Source organism: Podarcis bocagei (genome assembly GCF_964188305.1).
Source record: "Podarcis bocagei genome assembly, chromosome: 11".
NCBI lineage: Eukaryota > Metazoa > Chordata > Lepidosauria > Squamata > Lacertidae > Podarcis > Podarcis bocagei.
In genome coordinates this window covers 43,609,213-43,629,477 of record NC_138136.1, presented here as the reverse complement: position 1 = coordinate 43,629,477, position 20,265 = coordinate 43,609,213, and the positions used below count along the sequence as shown (strand labels likewise).

The 20,265-nt window shown below is 43.7% G+C and overlaps 2 protein-coding genes across 7 annotated transcripts in view; one reads left to right on the top strand and one right to left on the bottom strand.

The window, feature by feature from the left end:
- The window catches only part of ITGA2 (integrin subunit alpha 2), a 59,801-nt gene extending 56,275 nt beyond the window's left edge, over positions 1–3,526 (top strand). Inside the window, exons 29-30 of the mRNA XM_081213296.1 lie at positions 2,213–2,329; positions 3,064–3,526. Coding sequence (XP_081069422.1) covers positions 2,213–2,329; positions 3,064–3,153 — 207 coding nt within the window. The 3' untranslated portion in view covers positions 3,154–3,526. The remainder of the gene's footprint in view (positions 1–2,212; positions 2,330–3,063) is intronic.
- A 5,212-nt stretch (positions 3,527–8,738) lies between these two features.
- Positions 8,739–16,483, bottom strand: MOCS2 (molybdenum cofactor synthesis 2). Of its 6 annotated transcripts, none has more exons than XM_081213413.1 (7): positions 16,320–16,474; positions 14,980–15,026; positions 13,818–13,964; positions 11,815–11,937; positions 10,910–11,063; positions 10,514–10,637; positions 8,739–9,884 (listed from the first exon to the last, which is right to left on the bottom strand). In XM_081213413.1, exons 4-7 carry the CDS (start codon positions 11,933–11,935, stop codon positions 9,816–9,818), a joined length of 468 nt encoding a protein of 155 aa, XP_081069539.1. In that variant the 5' UTR covers positions 11,936–11,937; positions 13,818–13,964; positions 14,980–15,026; positions 16,320–16,474; the 3' UTR covers positions 8,739–9,815. The 6 variants fall into 6 exon arrangements, with proteins under 6 accessions (XP_081069539.1, XP_081069538.1, XP_081069540.1 ...); XM_081213412.1 differs by having other exon boundaries at positions 11,815–11,942; positions 16,320–16,471; XM_081213414.1 differs by lacking the exon at positions 11,815–11,937.
- Between the last annotated feature and the right edge of the window lie 3,782 nt (positions 16,484–20,265).

The following is a 20,265-nucleotide window of genomic DNA, read 5'->3' as shown; positions in this document are numbered from 1 at the left end:
GCCTGATATAAACCTTCCCATTTTTAGATCTGCATCAAGGCCTCACTCCCAGTGTCTTCAGAGCCGAGCAGGGACTTTTTCTTGGTGGCACCCCAGGTGTAAAATGATTTCACCAGAGATGCTCAGCTGGTGCCTATTTTCCTGTCTTTTCAGCAGTATGTGAATACAATTACATCCCTCGCCCAGTATTTTAATAGATAATTGATTACATTAATGCTGTTAAAGCTGCTTTTACTGTGGCTTTATAATTATATGGTTTGTAATATTAAATGCTTGATTTTATTTTTATTAGCCACTTGGGAAGATTCCCCCACCCCCAAAGATGGAACAGAAATCTCTTTAGCTAACTTTAAAAACAAATAATTTTCAATTTATTGTGATTTAATTGAATGTAATTGCTGTGAGAGAAGTCTTGATGCATGAATCAAATTAAGGAAATTGTTGTGGTTTCCCGCACAGAGAGAGCGAGAGTTAAAATGGGCTATTTGCAGACTGCAATAATGAATGATTCCGCCTCTGCAAAAATCATTATCATGGTCATTTTGTTGCAAAGTACTGTATGTAGAAGACAGACACAATGAAATGTATCAGTGTGTCCACACCCAAAACAGCAGAATAATCATAACAATAAAGCTCTACTGGCAATACATCTGAAATATCTAAGTGGTTTACAGGGTGGAATTGGCCATAAGTTATGAGATTATATTTCATCAAGCAATTTAATTGTAACTTTGCCTTTGGAAGTGAAAAATACATTAAAATGTCCTTCCAGATTTTCAGAGCTAAACCTGAATTCCCATAGATCTTTGAAAACCCTAAATATATTTCGAAGCCAACAAGATCATCTGTATTTATAATTATATTCACTTTATGGAAAGGCTGCCAGCTCCTTGGTTAATGTCAGGATATATTGGATGATGAAGAAGAAAACAGCAAATCCTTAAAGTTATATTCTTCCAATTATCCAACCTGTGGGTACAATGGCTGTTTAGGAAGGATTTATTCCATATATTTGATTTCATTCATTAGGTGCATCCTAAAATATTCTCTAGGTGGAATACATTGAAACAAAATGCAGTGACTATATCAATTTGGAAATTAAATCATTCACCACCCAGCAACAATTCAACAACAACAAAATCCAAGCAGAGCAAATCCTGCAGTCTCCCATTTTCCGTTTCCCCCCTCAAAGGGAAATACTGACCCCAGAATTTCTGAGTTCAAGGAAGCCTGTTATGTAGGGATGCTGCTGGAATCTGCCTTCACTGAAATTCCGTCATGGAGTCTGGAGTATTTTAATGGGATAAATTTGCATAGGTGAAATGTAAAAAGTTGGAGTATCTTATTCCTCCAAAGGTGCATTTCTAATACTTTGCAAGATATTTGAAAGCAAATAAAAATGATAAATGGCATACTTTTAAGTAATTTTCAGCACCCAATATAGTTCCTTCTTTTGTTCTTGGCAGATTAATAATAATAATAATAATAATAATAATAATAATAATAATGTGTGTTTTGTTAAAAGTTGTGAGTGTATGTGTCAGTTTCTGCTTTCTTCCTTTTTAACTTGTTTCAACAGGAACACACAGAGACCTGGTTCACACTACATAAGCCAAGCTATCTGGAGATGAGCTTGCAGTAACTTTGCTGTTCCTTTTTACTGCCACAGAGTTAAGACACACTAAGTTTAGCTTAGCAGGTCATCTAAACCCAGTCTCGTAGTTGACCTTTCTCCTCACTAACTACAAACTGTAGCCAAGAACAAACCCCCCGATACATTTTGTGGTTAGTGAAAAGAGAGATTCTTAACCGGGTTTGAACAACATGGTAAGCCAAACCTTGGTTTAGCTCAGTTCAGTGTGGTGGTCAAAAGAACCAGTAAAGAGGGATGCTATTGCAAGCATCTCTCCTGCAGCCTGCATATTCCCAGTATGCTGAACTTCGGCTTACTGTATCGTGTGAACCAGGGCACAGTGAAATATTTTTGTATCTTAATTATTATTAAAGTGCAAGTGCAAAATTTATTACCAATGTTCTGAAACCCAGAATTTCTGCTGGAATTCAAACGAAGCAGAACAAAAGGCGAGAGCACAATTACACTTGCCGCTCTCCAACGAGTGGCCAAAGAATGCATGCAGAATGCATTGATCACTTTTGTTTGAGAATTGCTGCTGCCTTACCTTGTCTAACTACAACCATTCTTTCTTTTAAGATTCCGCTCACAATAACAAAGCCCGATGAGAAAGCAGACGTGCCGATTGGAGTTGTGATAGCAAGTGTCCTGGTCGGTCTCCTCTTGCTGCTAGCTCTAGTTGCTGCCTTATGGAAAGTAAGTTAACGATTAGGAAGCAATCGTAGGGGAGAAGGCAAATTGCCACGGAACTCCCACTCGTGAGGTGAGAGGCATAGATCCACCACTAGAGGCAGAAAGCTCCTGCACAATCCACTCCGCTCTAGTGGTAAACAATTGAGCTGTGCTGCTCTTATGTCTTGTAGTCATTTTCTCAAATATATTTCATTGTGTGGTTCCTGCTCAATAGTAACCCAGTCATTCCTGGCATAGCAGAACTTAAGAACTGCTTTCCAAAAATTTCCAGAAACCACTGAGAAATCAGCCGTGCCTATCTTGAATTCACATACTATAGCTTTATCTGTGGCTGGATTTGAGCATAATGCTAAACTAAGGTTTAGGATTATGTGCATGGAACACCCATTTTCATGGTTTGCCATTATGTCTGAACCCAGAATTGCGATTAATCTTAACCTTGATTTAGAGAAAGAAGCAAAGGTCAGAAACCAGAGTCTGATGTTGGCTTGTTTCTGTAAGCCATAGTTTTCTGTGACAAACCAAGGTTAGTTGAAAACGAAAGCAAAATCTTCCATTCTCATAGCATGCTGTAGGGAAACAGGTGCCCTTGTCTGAGGCTTATGCACATAGCACTAAGCCTTTAATTAAACGTATGAGCTAGCCTTAAGTATCATATACCATACATTATTTTAAATAAATGTATTTCAGTGGTGTTTGCTAACCTCCTTAAAAACTTCTCAAAACATTTTCTACAGCTCGGTTTCTTCAAGCGAAAATATGAGAAGATGGCAAAGGATGTGGAAGATGTGGATGAAATTGCAGAACTCACTAAGGACAGAGAATGAATATAGCAGGAATAGCACTGTGTACACCGACCTTCTGATTCACAAACATTGCTTGCATTCACACTGGTTCAACAACTTGGGAGTGCCTTATGGATTATTTTAATTTCTTATTTTTTTTTCAATGAAAATGTCCTTTTTTATAGTTGAGGAAAAATTTTTACAGGTACTATTTTATTTTAGCAATAACTGCTGGTCAGTTTGGGGTTTTGTTTACAAGGGTTTAAAATATGTTTATTTTTCTTGTTTGTATTTTTTGTATTTTATTAATAGCTGTTCTGAATCAGCAGGACCAGAAGCAGTAAACACTGAATTGTGCCAGAAATACTATGGTGTGTATATATATATATACACACACACACACACACACACACACACACACACACACACACACCATTGACTGTCAGGATAATGTTGCAGATAGGTAGCTGTGTTGGTCTGCCATAGTCAAAATAAAAAAATTCCTTCTATATAGAAGGATCTGGCAACTTCTGTTTCAGTGTATCTGAAGAAGTGTGCATGCACACGAAAGCTCATACCAAAAACTAACTTAGTTGGTCTTTAAGGTGCTACTGGAAGGAATTTTTTTATTTTGTCAGAATAATCTTTGTTAAAACATTAACACAGCTGCAGTCTAGAGCTGCTGGATGTGTACAAAAGGCCTACAGCAGCATACTCTCCAACCTATTCACACCTAACACTAAGCCAAACTTAATATGAATAAGCAAGAATAGTGTCATACTCAGATCCTGCTACAGATAGGTAGCCGTGTTGGTCTGCCATAGTCAAAATAAAAAAATTCCTTCCTGTAGCACCTTAAAGACCAACTAAGTTAGTTCTAGGTATAAGCTTTCGTGTGCATGCACACTTCGATGGACTTCTTGTAAGCCTCTGATTGGCTACTATGAGAACAAGATGCTGGATGAGATGGGCCACTGGAGTGATCATGCAGGGCTCTCTTTATGAAGGCTGTGGCTGGAAGCTCTAAGGCAGCAGGAAGTATCCACTCCTTCTGCTGCGGCTATTCTCTCTTGCATTTGTGGGTGACCATTTTTATTATCACCCACAAATGCAAGAGAGACCGTTTTTATTATCTAGACAGCATCTTAAAAAGCAGAGACATCACCTTGCCAACAAAGGTCCGTATAGTTAAAGCTATGGCTTTCCCAGTAGTGATGTATGGAAGTGAGAGCTGGACCATAAAGAAGGCTGATCGCCGAAGAATTGATGCCTTTGAATTATGGTGCTGGAGGAGACTCTTGAGAGTCCCATGGACTACAAGAAGATCAAACCTATCCATTCTGAAGGAAATCAGCCCTGAGTGCTCACTGGAAGGACAGATCGTGAAGCTGAGGCTCCAATACTTTGGCCACCTCATGAGAAGAGAAGACTCCCTGGGAAAGACCCTGATGTTGGGAAAGATGGAGGGCACAAGGAGAAGGGGATGACAGAGGACGAGATGGTTGGACAGTGTTCTCAAAGCTACCAGCATGAGTTTGACTAAACTGCGGGAGGCAGTGGAAGACAGGAGTGCCTGGCGTGCTCTGGTCCATGGGGTCACAAAGAGTAGGACACAACTAAACAACAACAACAACATTTTTATTATGTATTTATTAAATGCTTCCTGGGACAGAGTTCCATGGCCAAAAGACTGTGTTTCACCAAAAAATGCATGGGAACCCATAGTTATATCTACACCTGGGGCCATATTCTAGAAGTATTTAGGCTATTATTGGGCTATTGTTATTGCAAAAAAAATCTGCCTGATAAACTGTTGAGCCCTTCCAAAGGAATACAGCCGTCCAGCCTCCAAATTTGTGTCTTTAAGATCAGGGAAATAACTTTTGTTGAAGATTTGAAATGATAAGTTTTCCAGCCCTTGAAGTTTGCAATCCTGCAGCTTTCATTCATTTCCATTAAGCCACATGTTGCAATTTACACACTCCATAGTTTCTACTGCCGATACTATCTTATTGCACTTTTCAAACTGGCACGAATCTGCAGTCCTGCTGTAAATCTAATGTAAATATATAGGTTTATAAACATGCACACCTTTTTAAAAAAAGGTATTTTAAAATGTGTTTTTGTACTAAAGAATTCAGTAAGGCATTATTTTAGTGGAATTTGAAGCAATGTTAAGTGTCACAACAGAATCAGATGTTCCAGAGGCAAAGGTCACTCAACTGCACAATTGACTTTCCCTACATATAGCTCCTGTTTTGTTTGTTTCTCAGGTGCAAATTCATCTAACTTCCTTTACAATGGCTTGTTAAGGGTAATCCTATCTGTCCAACTTTACCCACCCAGAGAAAGCAGGGCACATCCTGAACCCAGGATTCCTTAACCCTATTTAATGGCAAAGCTAGGATTTCAACTGCACCAGCACTGTTCATTTCAAACTAGTGTACTGAATACAGCATTTATTGGAAATTGTAACTCCAAGGAGCCTGGCTCTACTAATATACATTCTGCTGTGTCAACACCAATTGAAATTACCAGGAAGCTGTGAGCAATTCTCATAAAGGCTTTATTTGTACAGGGCAAAACTTACCTCTGTGAAACTACTCTAGGGTCTTCTGCAAGTAACCTGAAAGATGGTGCTGGCACAAGCTGAACTCTCTGCATTTGGGGTTTGTGCAGAAGTTCAAAGTAAACCTTGTCCTCCCCACATTGTTATGTACATTTGCACTACCTTTTAAATCCATTGTATATAGCGTGTTCTCATTTTTTATATGATGCATCCAGGTGTAATAGTTTGCCTTTGTGTATGTATATTTTGCACTTTTATTTCAGAATTTCAGAACGGAAATAAAAACGGATCTGCCTTGAGTAAAATTGAAACAAACCTGGTGTAGACTACACTGAACTCTTATTTTATATGCCTGCAGTTAGTTAGTTTCTATTCACTGTGCTGGGCATGTAGCTTAGGACAGTGTTTCCCAACCGGTGTTCCGCGGCACACTAGTGTGCCGCGAGATGTTGCCTGGTGTGCCGTGGGAGTCTAACGGTTCTCAGCACCCTTAACAAAATACAGTTCCCAGGATTCCTTAGGGGGGGGGAAGTCGCCGCTCTTTAAAGTGGTAGGAGATACCGCTTGAAATGTGAAGGGCTGTTGTAAGAGAGGGAGAGCCGCAGCTGGCGCGGAAGGTGTTAAGGGGAGTCGGAGGCTCCTCCTCCTCACGGGAGTTCGAGTGTCGCTCTTTCTCCGGCTGTACCATTCGTCCTGGAAGCGGGGGGGGAGGAGGAGGGGAGGAACCATTAAGCCTTCGATGACGGAGAGCCATCGCGAGCTTCCAGCGAGTGGCAGCAGCAGCAGCAAGCGCCCGCCTTGTCTCTAGAGGAGGAGGAGCTGCAGTTGCCACCGCCTTTTGCACGTAAGAACGGGTGCATAAGCGTGCGGGAAGGAGGCGCGTGCAAAAGGTGAAGGGATGGGGCGCCTGGGTGAAGCGAAGGCCTGCTCGTGGAGGCGGCGGGGCGAAATCCTCCCTCGTAGCCGCCGGAAGGCCGCCCCTCCGACTCGCGTCTTGAGCAGCCTCCCTCCCTCCCTTGAGACTGAAAGCCAGGCAAATCCCAGCAATGGGAAGCGCAGCGGGGGAGGCCTGGCTGGGCGCGCATTCGCACGACTGAGGTGACCCGGGTTACGACATGCGCGTCAAGGTGGTCCAGGGGAGTGCGTGCCTCCGTCTCTCCGGGGCAGGCCTCCAGATGACCGACAACGTCAGCCCCGCCCCACGCCCCTTCTCCAGCCCTGCTCTAAGCATACAGTCAGACAGCAACCAGGTCTGCTCCTCTGCCCTTGCTTTCCATCTTTGGGTAGGCCAGGCATCCAGATACCCAAGGCTGAAACCTCCAATCTGTCCCCTGCTTTCACAACTGTGCCCGCTGACTCCAATTTCCTGAAAAGGCCAATGCACTAGGATAACACAGGACTATGCTGCTGGACTGTAACTCCTTCCTACTCAGCTAAACAGGTATTAGCAAAGCAGAGCTATTTTGCACTGCTGGCAATAAGCGGTGCACCCTCAGCTGCATAGCCCAGTGTTTCCCATCCTTTTTAAAAGTTGCATGTGGGATTGTGGCATTGTGCAAAATGCATGAATAAATCTTTCATGGAAATGGGCAGTGACACAAATCCGTAGTCTTTATATATACTTTATATATAGTCTTTACATATACTATATATATATATATATATATATATATATATATATATATATATACACACACACACACATACTTTACTTTATATATACTTTATATATAGTCAATATAGGCACAGAGTTAATTTTCTAAACATTTTCTAATGGTGGTGTGCCTCGAGATTTTTTTCATGAAACAAGTGTGCCTTTGCCCAGAAAAGGTTGGGAAACACTGGCTTAGGAAGACTTAGCCCAGCTCTGCCTGCAGATAAATATGCGTTCCAAGTGACGAGATTAAGTTATACAAGTCAAAACTTAACTGTAAATTGATAAGATGTCCTTAAACATACAATTTGCTTTTGTTATCATGGAAACAAGCATCGTTTTACACCTTACAGTGCTTACAGTGGAAACAAAAAAAATCTGCTTTTCTTTTCCTTTGGTAAACATAGAAAGTATGTACTGTATTGTCACAGGCTTGTTGGCACAGCAGTTTCTCCACTGACCCCTACTGGTTGTTCCCAGTACAGGACCAAGTACTGCTCTTCCAGATGTGTATTGCAAATTCTCTTAGAAATGTTGCAGGGAAATTCAGAATGTGTCTCTTTACAACACTGTACAGAGTGGTGCTCTGTTGTATCAAAAATTCACATGTCTGGATATGCAAAGCCTGGCAATTCTCCCTTACTATCGTTTTAATGTAATTCAATGTATGTATAATTTAAATATAAATATTTACCATTCAGATCTTAAATAAGATATATATTTTCACCCTCCTTTTTAAATTTAGGATTCTTAAACTTCAATAAAACATGCTGATCACCCAACCAGGGAAAAACTGTAAGCCTGTGGCCAGCATTCGCACCTGATTTTATCCCGCTGAGTGCAGTAGCTCTTTTAAAGTGCATACCCATTTACCTGGGAGTAAGACCCACTGAACGGGACGTGGGTGGCGCTGTGGGTAAAACCTCAGTGCCTAGGACTTGCTGATCGCATGGTCAGCGGTTTGAATCCCCGCGGCGGGGTGAGCTCCCGTCGTTTGGTCCCAGCTCCTGCCCACGTAGCAGTTCAAAAGCACCCTTAAGTGCAAGTAGATAAATAGGGACCGCTTACCAGCGGGAAGGTAAATGGCGTTTCCGTGTGCTGCTCTGGTGCCGGTTCGCTAGAGCAGCTTCGTCACGCTGGCCACATGACCCGGAAGTGTCTCCGGACAGCGCTGGCTCCCGGCCTCTAGAGTGAGATGAGCGCACAACCCTAGAGTCTGTCAAGACTGGCCCGTACGGGCAGGGGTACCTTTACCTTTACTAAGACCCACTGAATTAAATAGGACTTATTTCTGAGTGGACATGCATACGACGGTGGTTGCCTGCATTACTGCAGGTCCACAACACATTTACACATGGCTTCACAAAATGTATTGGTGCATCAAATAAATAAACAAACATAAAATCTGTTGCAGGCTTTGGGGCACAACTGAGTTTAATCTGCTTCTAAAGAAGAGTCCATATTTTCAGAAATAAAGGAATGGGCTAGACATAAATAATGGTTGAACAAAAAAATTAAAATTAATTCAGTGCTTTTACATCACATTTTTAACCATCTAAATCTGTCCACAAACTCCCAGCAGTCTTATGTTTGAAACCAATAATCAAAACATGAATGCATGATGACAGAAGTATTATCTTCAGACACTACCAAAAGGCACTTAAGTTTATTCTGTTATGAGGCAGCACTTTTAAAAAACAACAACACACTTTTTACTCCTCAACTGTTCCCATTGATTGTGATTATCAGCCTAACCCTTTTGACCTACACTACTTCTAGGGTTACAAACGGCTTGCGCTTCTGTAGCTGCAAATTATCCTACACATAGTCAAAGGAGCCAAAGTCACCTTCCCATGGCCACTGGTATGTACTAAACCCATCTGAGAGTTATGACAGCATTCGGACTCTAATAAGCCCCAAAAGCTCCACCCAGTGCTGGAAAAAGTCCATATGCTGCTAGCAGCATGGCAGAAGTAGTTGCCCTAATAACTTTACAGGGAGCGATGGCTCAGGAGTGCCTGTGGCTTGTGTTCAGCAAATGCGATTCAGTCGAACTGCAACTATGAACTATGATGAGCCCCGGTAACCCAGCAGAATGCTGGGCTGATGCTTTGAACTAGCAGCATTGCAGACATCCCATTGTTACTCAGAACGAATCCGCTTTAATGAGCAGGTTTGAAATAAGAATTTGCTAAGTGTGAACAACTCCACGGGGATAGTAACTTTTATGTTTACATACCTTTGACCCCTAGAAGAAATCACTAGAATAAAAATATATATATTCCACTACCATTAGTGTATTTCCAATTAAATGTTTGACAATCTTTTTTAAAAAAAAATTGACTGTGTGGGCTATGAAGCTGCCTTAATCAAATGACAGAAAGTGGCTTAGAGTCCAGTTGCCATGTGAAAGAGTTGTTAATCTGAAACAGAAGTTTCTGTATTATTTAAGCACAGTTAGGTAGTCTTGTCGGCAGAGCTTTATTTCAGTGTCTTGGCCCAAAAGCACTCCTTGTTTTTCTTCCAAGAGGATTCCTCTTCATAGACCTCCTGCAACCAGAGAGCATCATGGATGATAACTGTTGCAAAGCTGATCACACAGATCAGCAAACACAGATGAGGAGAGAGAAAAATGTTCCTGTGACTGCAACCAACCTGAAGCATCTAGATTTTTAAACTTCCTGTTGATGATGGGTTCTATTAAAACCTAAAAAACAACAACCCCACAGCACAATTCAGGAGAACAGCTAAATGATCAATTTACAAAGGAGCCCTGGAGAGCAGGGAAACTGGCTGCATATATGGATGAATGCATAGACTCCCAAAAGCAAAGGTCAGTGTCCTTCAGTGAACAAGCCTGAAAGGCAGCTCTAGTGGAGCCCAGAATCTCTGCCCCATTACATATCCTCATTCACAAAAGATATCTTTTATATATTAAGATCAATCAAATACCTGGATCAAACTGATGGGAGCTTTGGTGTGTGTATGTAGCACATGTTTTTAGAAGTCGCAGCAAAACTTTGCGGACACATGTAGATTGACACTTTTGTTTGTTTGTTAAATAACCCTTGGAGAAACTTCACCCTTCTTGCCAAACTGTCCCTACCAGGCACACATGGAATACATGTAGTTTATTGTATTGAAAAAGGAAAGATGGAAGAAATGTCACATACACATACCTTTTTCCATATAGGGACGGTTGCTTTCAAAGCGTTGATGCCATACTGCACAGCCTCAAGAGACTCTGCTCTGTGAGGCGAAGAGATTGCGACCATCACACTCACTTCACTAATGGGAACCGAACTACAGAGGAAAGCGAAAGGAAATATTAGTTGTTTTTATCCGTATTCGCTTAATCTTTAGAGGGCTAAATAAAATCCACTGTCTTTCTGCTAATTATTGCACACTCTCACACACTGCAGGCAAGCTATATCCTAGGAATCTCAAGTCAGAACTGTCATGTCCCTCTCTTATACTTTCTGAGGCAGGATTCAACAGGAAAATTAAGAAAACAAGAGACAGAAATTACAAGAGCAACTTGACGTGACAATAATTGGATCATTGGTCATACATACCCAAGTCTATGGTGTATAGCTATATGTTTCACCAAAGGCCATTTTAATCTAATATCTGTGCATATTTTCTTGATTTCTGCTTCTGCCATTGGTTCATATGCTTCATATTCTAAGTGTATGACCTTTCTCCCCTCAAAGTTATTTCTGGTAGTGCCTGAAATGAAAGGACGTGTTCAACTGGCTGGTTGGAAAAGGTCAACAGGACAAAAACATTCGCTTCAACAGTTTTGTTAAAGTTGGTTAACAAGGTTATCAATGATTTCCCAGATAGTGGTTCCAGGTCCAAATGAGACTAGTCACCTGAGGAGGGTCCACAGCACACTAACAGAACAAAAGCTCTGTACATGCAAGCCTAGTCCCCAGCCCCGGAGACGTTGCAGCACTTCTGCTTGTGGCTGCAGACATGAAACTGGCACAGTGTTGGAAACCAATAGGGTTCACCATGAAAGGTTGTTTTGACAGGGTTTGAGATATACAGTGGTACCTCAGGTTATATACGCTTCAGGTTACAGACTTTGCTAACCCAGAAATAGTACCGCGGGTTAAGAACTTTGCTTCAGGATGAGAACAAAAATTGTGCTCCGTTAGCGAGGCAGCAGCGGGAGGCACCATTAGCTAAAGTGGTGCTTCAGATTAAGAACAGTTTCAGGTTAAGAACGGATCTCCGGAACGAATTAAGTTCTTAACCCGAGGTACCACTGTAACTGTCTCTGGATGTTCACATGCTTAGAGGGGTAACTAAAAAGGACAATTCTGACAGAATATGGATGATTCTTTCTTTCTGGGAACCAGCTGCAACCACCTATGTAAGTTCTGTAAGGGTGATTTTAACAGGGCTTTTTTAAAAAAATAAATACTGGGTTTCTCTCTTATTCCAAAATTCATACTACGTGCATCAAACCTACCTATAAATAAAGCCACAGCTCCACAGCAGGGGGAAACCACCAGTGCCGATATTTCATCTGCCGAGAGCTTCTCGTGGCTCAATTTTATCAAGTCCTTGGGCTCATCCTCACTTACGCTCATGGCTTCTCTAGGAATAAGCGGTGGTGAAATGAAAGTTATTACCATATTTTCCCGTGTATAAGACAATATGTTTTCCTTAGATATAATATGCAAAAAATGCAGGTCGTCTTACACACGGATATCAGGCAATTGGTGGCAGCAGCCAGCAAGAGATTGGCAGCGGCGATTGGGCATGTGATTGGCTGCTGCGGCAAGGCCTGCTGACGAATGGCTGTGGCTGCAGCAATTGGGCGTGCTATTTACGACAGAGGTGAGGCGTGCATGCACTCGGCTGTGGTTGTGTCGAGTGGGCAGGTGGGCTTTTGGCGGTGAGTGTGCAGACGATTGGTGGCCGCGGCGATGTGTGCATTTGCGGGCAGGTTGTAGAGTGATTGGGGGTGGTGCCCCTCCCCCCAAAAGCTGAACAACTCTGGGCAATCCCCCCCTTTTTGTGGTCCAAAAAAATAGGGGTCGTCTTATACATGGGGGTGTTATACACGGAAAAATATGGTGCTCCAGTTAATGGGATCATTTGCAAAAATGCTTCTTGACCTGCTACTAGAATAATAGAAATTCCAGGTCAAAGCCTTAAATGAGTGTATTTAGAGTGCGGATGCTAGAAAGAGAGAGAAACCAGCATCACAGTGTATCTGGCATGTGCAACTTGGGCCTCATCTGCATTGTACATTTAAAGCTGTGTCATGCCACTTTGAATAGTCATGCAACCAGTTCAACCAGTGTGCTGTGACAGCCTGGGGTGCCTTGAATGATGGTCAGGGGTGCTGCTGACAACACTGGCCCTCTTTCCTCCCCTCCCTTCTCTGATGCCCTCTTGTGTCTCTGCCTGCCAAAAGCTTGCATAGCCGTTTGTTGCAGCAGCCCTGGCTAGAAGCTCGAGGGACGAATGGTGCCTCTGGGGCTGGCCAGGGGGCGCTGGTTGCCAGGAGCTGAGGTGGCCTCAGAGTAAGCAAGCAAGCAGGCAGGCAGCCAGTCCTATAGCCCTTGCTGTTGGGATTGGACAGACAAGTCCCAGGCCCCTGTTGGGCAGTGTGAGGAGGCACCTCTCTTTGGGGCAGGAGGGCAGCTCAGAGTCCAGGGGCAGCGGCAGCGGCTGCCCAGAGGACTTCCAAGGAGAGAGGAGAGGAGGCTGAGGGAACCCTCCACAAGGGAGTGTGTTTGAAAAAGGATGAGAGGCTGCCAGCTCTGCAGGGAAGGGGTGATATAACTGGGCTCCTGAGCCCCGCAGGGGTGCCGCAGAAAGAATGTAGTTGGTCAAGGGAGCCATGGACTCAAAAAGGTTGAAAACTTCTGTTTTAGATTTAGAAATTCAGGGATTTCTCCTCCTGTGAAATTGTGCGGGGAGCTCCATAATTAGAGCTAGCTTCCTACTCAGAAATTCATCCCCCAAATGTGGAAAGTAGAAGGAACATGGTTGAAGAGGGCAAGTCTGCCTAGTGGGACTTTGCTTCCCTGCTTCTAAATCACACAATTGGAAACATATGAAGAAGATCTGAACAGGGATTAGGTTATTCTTAATTACTTCCACAGGACACAACTCCTGTTTGTGTAGAGAATCGTAAATTTGGCACCTGTACCCATATCATGTGTGCAGACACACCATGTTCATACCTCATCGAGTGCCGAGAGGTTCGTTCACATGTTACACTGAACACAAGAAAAAGCAGTCTCGACACATGCACAAGCACTGGTTTCCAAGGGTGTACACTTGTTGATTTGCACAGCTCAACTACTATGTATACACGGGACACAGAATGCATATCCACTGAATGTTACCTGTGAATAACTGAACCAGTGTACAGCACAACTCTTTCTGTGCACTCATTTAACGTAACATGTGCACTCCCCTAATCGAATCGCCCTTTAGGAAGACAAGAGCACACACCTGATGCCGTCTTTCCAGAGCTAACCTCCACTAATAGGGGGGATAACGGCAACCTCGTCCCCTGGGTTGAGGACCACCAGCTGATCCCCAAGAAGCACGTACTCCTGGCGGACAGCAAAGACGACTTGATCCTGTATAGCAGCGAGCCTAAAGAACGACATCAGGAGAAAGAGTAATGTTTCCTAGGACACCACGGGCCTGAGGCTAAACAACTCAAACCAGCTGAAGCAGAATCAGGTATCCCAAATGTGAAACCGGTTCCTGAAAAGAGCTAGTGGCAGAAGAGACTCACAAGGTGGGATAGAGCTGCTATGCTAGCTTTCTAGCAGGTAAGCAGGTGTGGCTTACCAGTAGGGAGAAGGTTAACGCAGTCAGGAAGTCCTGGCTACCTTGCCCATCCTGGTAAGCAACAGGGAACCACCTGCCAGGAAGCTAGCATAGCAAATCCGCTCCCTCTGGTACGCCCCACAGGCTCTGTGACACTCACTTATCAAGACCAGTTCCTAAACTCTGATTTCCCAAGCAACCAAGAATTCAAATGGACATTAACAATGCTGTTTGCCACTTGTTTCTTTGAGGAGACCATCTGCCTACAAGGAAATAGAAGGACCACCAGTACAAGTGGTGGGAAATGGAATCTCAGTGTGATGGTCACAGCAGCCTTTTCTAACCTGGTGAATGGGTGTAGCCAAGGAGGGGGGCAGCTGACCACGAAAATCTATAAAAATACCTAAATAACTGAGGTTCTGCCCCCTCCCCAACATGAAGCCTGCCCCCCCAATAAATCATGACCTGGTGCCCTCTGAAAACTACAAGTCCCATCAGCCTCTGCACTACCTAGGCCGGGTTGTTGTTGTTGTTGTTGTTATTGTTGTTATTATTATTATTATTCAACTTAACACCTCCCTATGCCTGGAGGTCACAACAAGACCACAACATATAACATCAAACCAAAAGCAGTAACCCAATAATGCCCCCCCCCCACACACACATGGCATGCTAAGTCTAGAACATCTGGGCAGCACCAGGTTGGCAAAGGATAAGTTAAGAGGGTCAAACAAGGACAAGCAGACCCAAGTTTGGCTACGATGTTTTCTGGGTGATCTTGGGCCAGTTACACACTCAAGAGGCAGCATCTTTTACCAGTCGGAAGTCATCATACCTTGAATGCCTCTTGACAATTTCTTCCCACAGCTGCAGGGATGTTATCTGTTGGGGCACGGAAATGGTCTCAGTGCGGACACCGGCTAATTCGGCACTTTTTGCAAAGTACAGCACTACCACCTTTTAGAAATGCAAACCAGATGGATAATGATAGTTACTCACCTATGCCTATACAAGCTACTATGAGTTCTTCAGAGGAACAAGAGCAGGGGTGTGAGTGAATAAACCTACCCTTTTCTTAGTTGCCCACAACATACGTTATCTCAAATTCGTACAACAGCCCGGCACGATCAACTAGCATTATTATTCCCATACCGGCTGAAGATCAGGATAAAAATACATTCTTCAAATTGTGAGACTACACATTGTAGCAATGGCTCACCTAAGGCCATAGGGGACTGCGCTGGACCATCAAGAAGTAATTTTTTCCCGCCTTCCTTGGTCAGCAAACCTGCTTGGAAGTAAGTTCCACAAAGGCCAAGGCAGTCAAGTCAGGCTTTTTAAACATAAGCACAACAGCAGTGCTGGTCTCCAGTGTAAACAGACCAAATGCACTCAAGGAAAATAAAATGAAAAAAGATTCCCTGCAGCTCGGTTCACATCAGTTAAGAGCATGGAACCAATGTATATATGGATAACTTCTAATAAAGGGATAGTGGGTAAATGTGCAGAATTGCAAGCTTTTATTAATAAAATGGGAAGTGCAGAAGTCCTTCTCTGCACACCTGTGGGATTGAACTGCACAGCACAATGCCAGGACCAAAACAGCATGTTTACACCCACTTCTAAATGACTGGTCTGGGTTTTTGAGCTGTCATTTAACTCCTACTGCTGCTGTTTCTCCATGAGTTTATTCTGAGGCTTTTCCCGAGGAAGAAATTGTTGCTGTTGGTGTGGAACTTCTACTTTATTCTCTTAGTTCGTTTCACGCTACGAACCACCACCTTGGGCAGCTCCGTGATGATCCCGAAAGGCAAGACGCGGAGCTTGCATTTCAAGCAGCGCTCCCTAAAGCCCAAACCCCGGGGACCAAACTAGAGAAGCTCGTGCCTCTGAGCGCATGCAGAGGGCTTACCGCCCAAGCAAACCGACGCTCCCCTCTCTCCCCAAGGCTTCCGATCAGAGGCCAAGGCTAACGGGGAACCAGGTGCCTCCCCACCCCGACCCCTGCTCAGAAATGCCCTCTCCGGGTGGCAGGGAAGGGGGCGGCGTCTCATGGCGCCTAGAAGCCGAAGGCCCAGGGGCGGATCGTGATCGAAGGGACCGAGGGGGGATCGCAAGCCAGCGATCGCGGAGGGAGGCCGGGAGGCTTGCAGGGGAGCTCCTCCTTCTGCGTACCTCGCAGCTCATGGGCGCGCCGTCCCGGGCAGGCAGCTGCCCCGCTCTCCTTTCCCAGCGATCGGCTTGCGGGTTTCTCCTTTTTTGCGCCTGCGTCGGCTCCGGGAAAGGCCGCGGAGGCGACTAAGCCGAGCCGGCCTCTTTCGGCGCCGCCTCCCAGCGGCTCCACCTCCCCGTGGGCTGGCTTCTCGGAGCGGAAAACCGGGGGAAAGCTCGGAGCGGGAGGGAAGCCGGTCGCTTTGCTGCGTCTGCAGTCCAGGGAAAAGGACGGAAGGCTGCGATCCTGCACCCACTTACCTAGGAGAAAGCCCGGTTGAACTCCGCGAGGCTTGCTTCCGAGTAGGCAGGCGCAGGATTGTGCTGTAGGGCTGCAGCCTTGTAGAGATCGTGGGGAAGCACTTGCGAGTATAGATGCGTAGGATCAGGCTGCACAACCCGGGCTTGGCTAGGATATGAGCACAGGCGTGCAACTAAACCCCAGCTTGCTCCTTTCTTGCGGGATATTTGTACAAGGCCCGGAAGGCGTGTGTCCTTGTCATTTCATACGCACGTGATGTAAGAGATGTGCTGTAATCAGGGCCGGATTAAGAGGTCCTAACACTTAAAAGATTTTGGTGCCCCCATATTTATCTGAATCAAAATATAAACAATAATGAACCGTGAAATATATATATATACACACACTGTATATGTGTATATATATTTTTTTTCAAAATAAAAAAGCCTACAATAAGATGGAAAATCATGTTTATTTCTGTATACTTCCACTTTGCAGTTAGAAAAAGTAGGAGAACATTTTTCAGATATAAAGTCTTTGATCAGAGCCTCAAAACTAATCTTACACAATACACCTGCTTCTATATTTAGTTGAGATATTGTATCCAGCCTCTCTTGTCACATAGTTGTTCTGTTGATATTTTTAATATACTTCAACTGAGAAAATGAACACTCATCTGAGCAATTTGTGACCATTAATGTTAAAAATCTGGCAATGGAGCATTTCCGTGGTGCCGCCCCTTGCCTTAATGTCCTAAACACGTGATTATTATGCTTAATGGTTAATCCATCCCTGGTTATAATCCACACACCATATTTATATAGATTGCAGCAACTAATAACAATTTGTAGAACGCTTCTGCTCTCTATGCCTACCTCACCTGAGGGAGGTGGAACTGCCAAGATCTTACTGATCTTAGCATCCAGGATGGTTGGTGGGGAAGGAGGTGGTCGCTCAGATATTTGGAACCGAAGTCATTTAGGGTTGTAGAGCACCTTGAATTGGGCCTGGGAAAGGCCAGGCAACCAATGCAGCTGTATCCAAGTCATCTTCAAGGGCAGCCCTATGTAGAGCACATTGCAGTAATCTAATCTAGAAGTTACCAGAGCATGGAGTACAGTGGCCACTTCTGCCCAAAGGAAGCCAGAGCTGGAGATTTTAACAAGAGAACATTTTCTTTAAATAGGGAAGGAAGAAGTGCAGAGTGGACCTTTCCTCCAGGGCTTCCCCAACCTGGTGCCCTCCAGATGTTTTTGGCTACAATTCTCATCAGCTCCAGCTAGCATGGCAAAGCACTGGTGCTTATGCTTTGTTTGTTTGTTTTAGCAATCTTTTTTATAATTTTTATTAAGTTGTTCTGTTTTACAATTTGGAATATTCATTTAAACAACCTTAAAATATCAGTGACTTCCCTTCTTCTTTCCATGGTTCATTTTACATATCATAAATCCCTGCATATTTTACATAAACTAAACAATTCCATTATTACATCCATCAAAACTTATTTACACTGATGAATTTATATTAATGCTGCCAACATTTTCAAATGTACACAATTTTCACCCATATATTCAACAAACATTTTCCAATCTTTAAACATATGTTCTCCTTGTTCCCTTATTCTATATATTAAGTCCGCAAGCTGCACATATTCCATCAGCTTAAGTTGTTTTAGCAAGCCTTAAATGTTTTTTTGTGGGGGGATAGCATATATTTAGCTGAAGTTTTCAAACTCCACCAGTTTTAATTTGTTTTAATTTGCAAGCCCTATGAGAGACAAGAATAATTCTGCACGCAGACACAATGCGCAGACACTGTGATTCTCTTAAACTTCACCCCATTTTTGTTCCCTGTTTGCAATTTTATTTAGCTGTGACATGTTTTATTGCCCATTTCATTGCTATGAATGACAAAATTGAAAATGGGAGGTAGAAGGTGCTGAAAGTGGGTGCGCTGGATGGGGATGGGGAGAATAAACCCATTTTATTGACTAGTGTCCTGTCTAGATCATTAAAATAGTGTGTGTTGCTGCCAGAATATAGTTGTGTCTCTTTCCTTGATATGTTTGCCCCTTTGCCCTGGTTCTGCCAGTTCCCATTGCTTTAACAATGGAGGTACTATAGAGCTTATTTATCCATGTTGACATTTACTGTAATATTGATTTCTTGCTAAAGTTCCAACTACGGTGCACATTTTATGCACTGCCCACATTTTGACTTGTTTATATACAGGTCTGCAGTAAAGGGATAAAATAAAATAAAAAAGCTGGTGGGGGGTGGGGAGCTGAGTGCATCAAAGTGTTCAGGTGAAAGAGAGAAAATGCTGCCTTTTTTGAAAGCTTGGATTAATGGTATCTGACAGCATTTGCTGGGAAAAGAAGTTGCCCATCCCATTTCTTGCAAATGCCATGAAACTTCTCTTAATATCTCTTTGCTGACTGGAAAACTAGACTTTGCTGAGCAGTTTTGCATGTGCACTGAATCTTCATATACAGTGGTACCTCTGGTTAAGTACTTAATTCGTTACGGAGGTCCGTTCTTAACCTGAAACTGTTCTTAACCTGAAGACCACTTTAGCTAATGGGGCCTCCTGCTGCTGCTGTACCACCAGAGCACGATTTCTGTTCTCATCCTGAAGCAAAGTCCTTAACCCGAAGTAATATTTCTGGGTTAGCGGAGTCTGTAACCTGAAGCGTATGTAACCCGAGGTACCACTGTATATGGAAATGTTGGTGTATGGTTTATCATATACAGTATTACCCAGTGGCGTGTGGTCCAGTTGGGTGAATGGGGCATGTGTGATCAAGCTTCATTCACATCTCGCAGTGAGGGAACCACCAGGAGGCCCTTGGAGCTGGATCTCAGTGTCCCAGCTGAACAATGGAGGTGAAAATGCTCCTTCAGGTATACAGGGCTGAAGCCATTTAGGGCTTTAGAGATCAGCACCAATGCTTTGAATTGTGCTCAGAAACGTACTGGGTGCCAGTGCTGATCCTTTAGGACCGGTGTTATATGGTCCCAGCAGCCACTCCCAGTCACCAGTCTAGCTACTGCATTCTGGATTAGTTGTAGTTTCCAAGTCACCTTTGAAGGTAGCCCCACGTAGAGCGCATTGCAGTAGTCCAAGTGCAAGATAACCAGAGCATGCACCACTCTGGCGAGACAGTCTGTGGGCAGGTAGGGTCTCAACCGGCGTACCAGATGGAGCTGGTAGAAAGCTGCCCTGGACACAGAATTGACCTGCACCTCCATGGACACTGTGAGTCCAAAATGACCCCCAGGCTGCACATGTGGGGCACAGTTACCCAATTAAGGACCAGGGAATCCCCCACACCTGCCCGCTCCCTGTCCCCCCAAAACAGTACTTCTGTCTTGTCAGGATTCCACATCAATTGGTTGCATTAAACAAGAAGAACAAAGTGCACATGAAAATCCATTAGCGTTTTAGTGTCTACTTTTCTAAATATGCACATTCTGGCAGGCAATTTTCTCTAATGTAATGCATTTTTTAATGTTATTTTCACTAATACACGCATTGTTGTGCATACCTTCCACTGCTACATGGACTTTTTGTACATTTTGGAGGCATAGAGAACTGCACTGCGACATTAAGAAAAGTGAGACTTTTGAAGGATACCTGTGTTTCTCTTTTGTGTTTTGTTTTGGGAGG